General features: G+C 38.2%; 1 protein-coding gene across 1 annotated transcript in view; it reads left to right on the top strand.

Moving 5' to 3' along the window:
* Positions 1 to 6,551, top strand: part of GOSR1 (golgi SNAP receptor complex member 1) — a gene marked incomplete at its 5' end in the record, with an annotated part of 32,373 nt that extends 25,822 nt beyond the window's left edge. Inside the window, 2 exons of the mRNA XM_019471769.1 lie at positions 4,029 to 4,111; positions 5,428 to 6,551. Coding sequence (XP_019327314.1) covers positions 4,029 to 4,111; positions 5,428 to 5,552 — 208 coding nt within the window. The remainder of the gene's footprint in view (positions 1 to 4,028; positions 4,112 to 5,427) is intronic.
* Positions 6,552 to 8,032: the final 1,481 nt, after the last annotated feature.

Raw genomic sequence — 8,032 nt, forward strand, 5'->3', positions numbered from 1 at the left:
TGGCTGTGCCCCCTCCCAGCTTCTTGTGCACCTCCAGCCTGCTCAGTCAATAGAGCATGGGAAGCTGAAAAGTCCTTGACTAGTGTCAGCACTGCTCAGCAACAACTAAAACATCGGTGTGTTATCAACATTGTTCTCATCCTAAATCCAAAACACAGCACTGTACCAGCTGCTAGGAAGAAAATTAACTCTATCCCAGCCAAAACCAGGACACTTCTCATGTATGATACGATTTGATGTATTTACTGTTCTGATTTTGTAGTCCCTTTTTCAGCCCTTGATGGTAACTGCTTTTTCTATATTGGTATACAGCTGTTTATCCTCCGTTCAGAATTTCTGTTAACACCTTCCCTTAGATGCTTTTCTTTGTATACTCATGCACTGTTGGGGTAGGCAATGATGTGATTCTTTTTCTTCTCCTCCAATCTAATTTTCACTTTCTTTTCTTTTCATTTTAGTCCTGAAAAGACTCTCCTGTGTAATCCAATAAATCAGTTGCATTTATGGGTTAGATGAGCTAGTATTTCCACAGGAACAAGCACACACAATGTGCTGAGTGGCAGTACTACACAGTCTGAGAGGAGAAGCTTTGTAGACTTTCTTCTGATCTTTTTACAGAAACGAAGAGCATTGGTTAATGGCTTCTGGCAACCGCTTTATAAACACCAAGGAGGCGACTGGAAGCCCTGTTGCTTCCACTTAACCATGAGTTTCATTTTCACTTTGTGCTGATTTGGCACTTTGAAAGTATAAAAGAAAAAAGTGCTAAATAGCCGGCTGCAAATAAAAAATGCTTGAAGGTTTTTCTTAGTTCTGCCCTCAAACTTCCATTTATTTTTTTTTTTTAAAACCTAATACTGCAAGACTTAGTATTAAAATGTTAAATCTGTTCTTATAGAGCTGCTGATTGAAAATGTTAGGGTTTTGCCTATGTGTTATCAAACTGTTTGTATTCTCTTTATGACTGATAAACTCCCAATTTCTTAATGTATGTCCAAGTTTACAGAATGCTAATGTAACCTTAAGGTAATATATTGATCTGCCCTGTCAATGCATGTTGTTCTATTTAAAAGAATTTGCTTTATAGAGCTTTCGGAAGAGTCTTTTCTGAGACCTGAAAGCTACGAGAGCCATAGGCTGGTCCTTGTGTCACCTGTCTCTCACATATGTCTGTGTGATGAACTTGTCTTGCTTTCCAAGGTATTCTGCTACTGCTAAAACTAAAATCATACCACTTAAAACACTTGGGCTTTGGCTTGGTGAGCTCTTAGTTTTTATGGGCAAAACCAGAGCTGGAAAAGACAGCCTCCACCTGAAGAGGTGGTAGCAGATTTTTTTCCTTTTCTTTTTTTTTTCTTCCTTTTTTTTTTTTTTTTTAAATTTTGCTGGGCTACTTGGTGGAGTAGGCAGATATAATGGAAGGGAGCCCAAAGGAACACTCTGCTCCACAAATACTCTAGGGATCATTGATCCAGGCTGTTTAGTTTGCCTGGCACATTATAGGAAGGCTGAAGATACTGTATCAAGGGCTACTTGAGGTGGAGTAGGCAGATATAATGGAAGGGAGCCCAAAGGAACACTCTGCTCCAGAAATACTCTAGGGATCATTGATCCAGGCTGTTTTCTTCTTTAAGATGTTTGTGAACTGCGATACTGACCTTTTGCTGTAAGTCTTGAAGGACAATTGTTAGGCTTGGCTCTGCTGGTTTTTGCCAGCTATTCTTGTGATGCTGGCTGTAGTGTCCTAGTAGGGAAGCCAGTGGTACATCAGATGATGCAGAGCTGCTCATTCCAAGTGTTGTTTTATTCAGAGAGAAACTTGAAATAAAATGTATGAAATGGTCTTTGTTATAAAAATGTCAGGAATGCCAGTTCTGTGTTTAGCAAGTGTACAAATATAATTTGTGTGTGTGACTTTTCCTACCAGATTTACTTGGAAAGATACACTAAGGTGGATAAAGGTCCTTTTTTTTTATCACCTTCCAGTACTGAAATGCCAGGTCAACCTAAGTACTTTAGTACTGGTATCTGGACAAATGATGTTGCAACATTTTAACTGTTAGAGAAAGATAAGCCCAGAGCCCTGAAACACAGATGAATTCAGTACAGAGCAGTGCTTGAGAACCAGACGTATTGCGCAAGTGCATTCAGAGAGTTCAGCAGTAAATATTAAGGCTTTATGTAAAATGCAGAGTCCAATTTATATTGCAGAACTTGAGAATAATACTAGGCTTGCACTGTGTGTTTCGGTGCTTTGTACCTGCCCCTCCTTAGAAATAATGCTCACGTCAGTGTGATTTTTGTATCGCGTTTGTATACAGACACTGAGCGTGAGCAAGCATAAAATGCTCTTGAAAATTTGGATGTCTGTATTGGGTAAAAGAAGCATTTTGCATTTTCTTATCTGTTTGTTCTCCTCTGAAATTATGGCTTTAGTTCCCTTTTCTCATATTTATATCTGTCGTATTGTGTTGTTTCACTTAACTTTCATTCTCCCGGAACTCTTTCCCTCCATATTTAAGGCTCACAAACTTGTCCAAGAATTTGTTTTAATTGTTGTTACTCACATAGATATAGTCAACAGCAATATAGGTGTCATTTTCTGAGTTATTATCCAGCCATGCTGTATTTATGTCCTACTTTGTTTATTTTTGAAATGCATGCCAGCCAAGGAGAGCAGTATTATCATACTGTTCCTTCTTAAGCACCGTATCTCCAGAACCTAAACTTTTATATACTGTTTCTCTAGATGTAAATTAGTCTGTGCAGTTTGTCTTGACAAAGCTATTGCATTCGAAGTAGCTACATGAAATACTACCTGGGACTACAAGTAGTAGCTTACCCTTTCATTTTCCATTCAAAGCTATTATTCGAAGTAGCTACATGAAATACTACCTGGGACTACAAGTAGTAGCTTACCCTTTCATTTTGCATCCTATAACTCTTTGTTTTACAAGCTGAAGAGAAACTTAAGGTAGGGAAAAATGTCTGTCAGCTGAGTAGTTCTTTAAAATCTTCATTTAAATGTCTTATTTTTAAGAGCACAGTTGCTTTTTTCCAACTTCCAGAATGTATTAAATTTGAAATGGGAAATTCTGTTTTATATTCACCTGTATTGTGTCCTTATATTTGGATAAAGTACATACAGCTGGACCATGTATTAGTAAAGAAACAGAGTATGAAAACCTATATGTCCATGAATGATATTCTTAATTAGGACCAAAGCACAAAAATGTATTTTATCTGTGCTGTGATGGAAGCATCATTTGATAGGATTTCATTATACACCAGCTCCCTCAACTCCAGCTTATGGAAAACAGTCAGGTGGGGCTTGCTGGGAAGAGACGTTAATGCAGGAGAATCCAAGCTTTGCCCACTTATCTGGAGTCAGAGGACAGTGTTAATCCTGAGTCAAAGTAGATCTCAACGCCTTGTGGTTTAAATGTCTTCAAAGACCTGGTGACTGTATGTCCCAGCTTGATTGTCCAGAAACCTTCTGTGTAAAGCTCCGTGAGCTGTCGGGTCTCAAACAGCACTTCCATCTCCTCTCAGCCAGCACGTTTGCTTTGCAAATTGATTTTTAATTGTGAGTCAGCTCTTATTTACTTAACGCTTCTGTAACCATCATATTCTGATGGCAGACAAGAAGTTTCATATGCTGTCTAGAGTGAAAGTAAGTATGGGGCTTCTGTGGTTAAACTTCTAAATTTAAAACTTATGCCAGAAGAGTACCTTTAGGTTTGCTTGTAACGTAGTACCATTTTTTGTTGGGGCTGGGGGAGATATACCAAACCCCTGCCTGTTTCAAGAAATTGCAGTGTTTTCAATTGTTAATGGCTTATATAAAAAGAGAAATCATTTAAGTGTAAAGGGTAGAGATTAATGGAGGAAATGTGGTTTCATTCATATTGCTTCACCTCATTCATTGTTCTCTACAGAAGTGTTGTCTGCTTGCTTTCCTCTTGCTTTAGCTGTAGATTATTCTTAGCACCAACAACTTGATCCACTCTTTTTTTTTCTTTCTCCAGCATTGCCATGGCAACTAAAGAAAATATGACTTCGCAGAGAGGGATGTTGAAGTCCATACAAAGCAAGATGAATACCTTGGCTAGTATCCTTTCCTAAAAATTTGTGTTGCCAGTGCATAAGAAGAGGTATAGTACAGTTTTTCACTCTGTCTTTTGGGGATCAAAATGCCTTGTGATGTCAATGGCTGTGTAACCTGTAGTGGTATTGTCATTAGTGACTGACAGACCATTTTTTAACCAGTCTCACTTGATAATCTGACTGAAGCATCTCAATGATGAATGGAGTGAATAAGTTGTTTTTACTCAAATTTGAATACTGCATATAAATCAATGTAGCTTAATTTTCAGGTAGAGATCTGCAACGGCATTTTATGGCCTTCCCTGCTATACATTTTTGTAAAAGTATAATTTCATTTTACTTCTTGCTTTTTGCTTTCAAGACTGTCCAGAGCTGAAGCTTGGCATACATTGCTGCTTGTTATGGTTTACAGCTAAGAGTATTCATGACCTGAGTATCCTCTTGTCTGTCACAGTCTTGTAGATGTTAAGATTTTGGTTGGTTGGTTTCTCCTCGTATTCTGTGCTCATGGCTAAAGAATGTGCCGGACTGTCAAGTCATGCATGTTTGTCATTTTCCCACTTATTCCTTCCTTTCTGTCATAAGGGCCCAAAGAACATCATTAGCATCATTTGATTAGACAGATTACATCCTGAAGAGATGTATCTTGGTAACCCATAAATTTCATTACAGTTTTTAGCAACTGGCAAGAACAAAAAAAATTCAATAAGCTTTGGCCTTAAGAGATTCTTGGTTCCAAAGACATGAAGCTCTGAAACTTATTATCTTGTTGGCAATTGTATTTTGTACATTAAAAGATAGATTTACATCTTTATAAGTTTACAGTAGGAGGAGTTCTTCCTTACGTGCTATACCTGAACAGTGCGTAGTCATGCAACGTGCATGATTTTCTCAGTCAAATGCCTTTGGTTGTTCCCTTCACCAGTAACAGAATTCCATTAAATAAATTCCACAGATGTTTTATATAACTGTCCCATTTTTTTTTTCATTCTCATTTAAACACAATTATTAAAAGTAACTAAGCCTCATATTGGAGATTAAAGTATATCAAACGCTGGTAATTTAGGCGATCAGGTGATGAATTCTGTGTAAATGTGAACTCTAAGCTGTTCTGTTTTCTCTTTTCTCTGATTGTCTGTTATTAGTGAAGTACAGTTGTAATCCTGCTGACTGTCCATCAGGTTTTTTAGTGCATCTGGTTTTTCCATCTCGGGAGTAGTTCTGCATTTCTTGCAGTATTGGGATTTCCACATACAGAATTTGGGGCTTGTTGGTGAAGATACTGCTTGCTGATATGACCTTGACTCAGACTCCTTAAAGATCGGTTTCCAGCAGTGAACAGCCTGATTCAAAGGATCAACCTTCGGAAACGACGAGATTCTTTCATCTTGGGTGGCATTATTGGCATCTGTACCATCTTACTGCTGCTATACGCTTTTCATTGATGGATGTTGCCCCATGGACTCTGCTAAACTCATCACCACCATCCCTCCCCCCCCCAGTCAAGGAAAAGGGAGTGGGGGAAGCAACAGACTTCAAACAGCCTGCTCGTTATGGCTGGGAGTATCAGCATGATGTCTAGAGCTTATGATGGTAGACTGCGACACTGGTTTTGGGTTGAAGCTGCAGTGTTTCTCCTTCCCTGCCGTACATCTTCCTTTGGTTAAATTTTGTGGGATTTGTTTGTCTTTAATTCCCTTTCTCACTGCAAGGTAAGTAAATACGGGACACTTACCAGAACCAGTAGAACAGTTTCTGTGCCCAGCAGCGCTGGGGAGGTCTGTTGTTGGCTGGTAAGTGGAAAAAGATTGTTACGCTTGCCTTGGGTGGAAACTCTGCAGGAAGCCTGTTTCCCCTGTAGGCCAAGCACAGTACTGACCACTTTTGCCCTCTGAGAAGAATATTGCAGCTTTAAGCCGTCAGGTTGCTTTACTACTAAATACATGTTCTGTAATTCTTTTTAACTCATGGTTGAGATACTAGTTATTTCTGCATAATTTGTGCTGTGAAAACTGTGCTTCACACAAATTCCTCAAAGTCAAAAAAAAAAAAAAAAAAAAAGAAAAAGATTGTTCAGTTCACTTTTTGCACAGAATATGAATAAACTACCCTCTGAGGAAGATTTGTAAGGTTTCTTGTGGCTTTAAAGGGACTAACAAGTCCCCCTTTGTAAAAAGGGAGCACAGTGTCCTAGCAGCTGTTTACTATAGTGTTCAGTCATCTGAAAAGTGACCAAACATGAGTTCACCTAAAAGTAGTCTTTTGGGTGTAAATACTTTGATTTTGGCTGGCATCATAAAGGTCTTTATAAAGACATGATAAGCAGTTTGAAAAGTCTATATTGTAATTTAGATAAAGTTATTCTAATAGCATTAATATTTTTACACTGTAAGTAGGATATAATCTAAACTGTCAATTGGAAATTAAAATTATGATGGTTATACCTGAGGCAAATGTATCTGTGTGCAAAATTTTTGGACATAACTCCTCATAGTAAAGAGTTGAATGTATGAATAGTGAAACAAGTATTATTTACCATTATCTGGGGGGGAAAAAAATTTTTGTCCAGACATGCAATGTGAATCCTTGTTGTGTTTGCGTCTCTCAACAAAGCTGACATCAGGAATGGCTTCGATATTGCCGATTAACAAATTACAGATTTTTCCATCTGTTGTATCATAACCAAGTAAGTCCAAACTGAGGCACTGAAATATCCTTCCAAGAACTTGATTAACTCTGTTCACATTCAATTTACAGTGCTTCTAACAGATTTGGTGTATGCCATTACCTGCAAATGTCAGATAGTCTCCAGGTTCTCTTCTGGAACAAAGTCTAGCGGGACGGACGCAATTTTTTACTGCTTTTTATAGTGTCTGTGAAGTACCTGTTGGAGGGAGTAGAGACTTGTGCCTGTGTAGTGTGCAAAACCACACTGTTGCGCCTAAAATGTCTGTATGGATTTGAAGGCTTATTTGCAGACTAATAACTTTGTGCTAAAAAGTCAAAGGCTTCTAATCAGTCATCTTGTCGTTGGGATTAGGAAGCATTTGGAATTAATACGTGTAAAACTGTGGGGCTTGTATTTTAAATAAAGGGTGATTATTTGGTTGATTTGGGAACGTTCCTGGTTTGAAATGAAGTGTTCATTAAAGGGGTTTATGAAAAACCTTGATGGATAAAGGAGGTTTGTTAATGAATCTGTGTGTTGGGAGATCAAACCTCTTCTCCCCGATGCTTTTTCTTTGATTCCACACCCCCCCCCCCCCCCGAGGGGACCCTCAAGGGACCCTGATCAGCAGTCATGCTTCTGTTTAGGATTTGTAGGATTTGGTTGCTATATAGTTGGCAATACGAGATCTGCAGTACCGTAAATAAATTCACTTATTTAATCTTATAACCAGTCTTATTACTGGACTTAATTGATTATTTGGTGCATATATTTAATCTTATTGTGTGAAGAAGCTGCTATGGAAAATATGTAGATTATAATAAATATGTAAACCTAATTGATTTTTCATGTTATGAAAATGTTATGGAGGAACTGATATATTTTAGTATAAAATAACGGAAATATGCTGAATTATCTCTGATAAAGCTTTACTGGAAATGGTTTCGCTGTTGGCAACCCCTCCAAGGTTTTTATTTGTCTTGGTTTTGAGATAGTTTTGTGTTGAAAAATGCATTTAATTAACCTTGTAGTCTCCCCTTCATCATCTTCTTGTAGTCCTCTAGCAATGAGAGCAGGCGTTCTGCATTGCTCTCTGAAGTGGCGTGCTTGCATACAGCTGAGGGGAAAGACTTGCTAATTCTCCTGAACACCTCTAATAACATGGACCTATAGTTAGGGCGACGGACCGTAAATTAAAACAGTGGCTTGTAGCATTTAATCTCAACCCCCAAAATATAGGTTTGTATGTCTCCCGTT

Source organism: Aptenodytes forsteri, unplaced genomic scaffold, assembly GCF_000699145.1.
Source record: "Aptenodytes forsteri isolate BGI_AS27 unplaced genomic scaffold, ASM69914v1 Scaffold66, whole genome shotgun sequence".
In the NCBI taxonomy this organism is placed as follows: Eukaryota; Metazoa; Chordata; class Aves; order Sphenisciformes; family Spheniscidae; genus Aptenodytes; species Aptenodytes forsteri.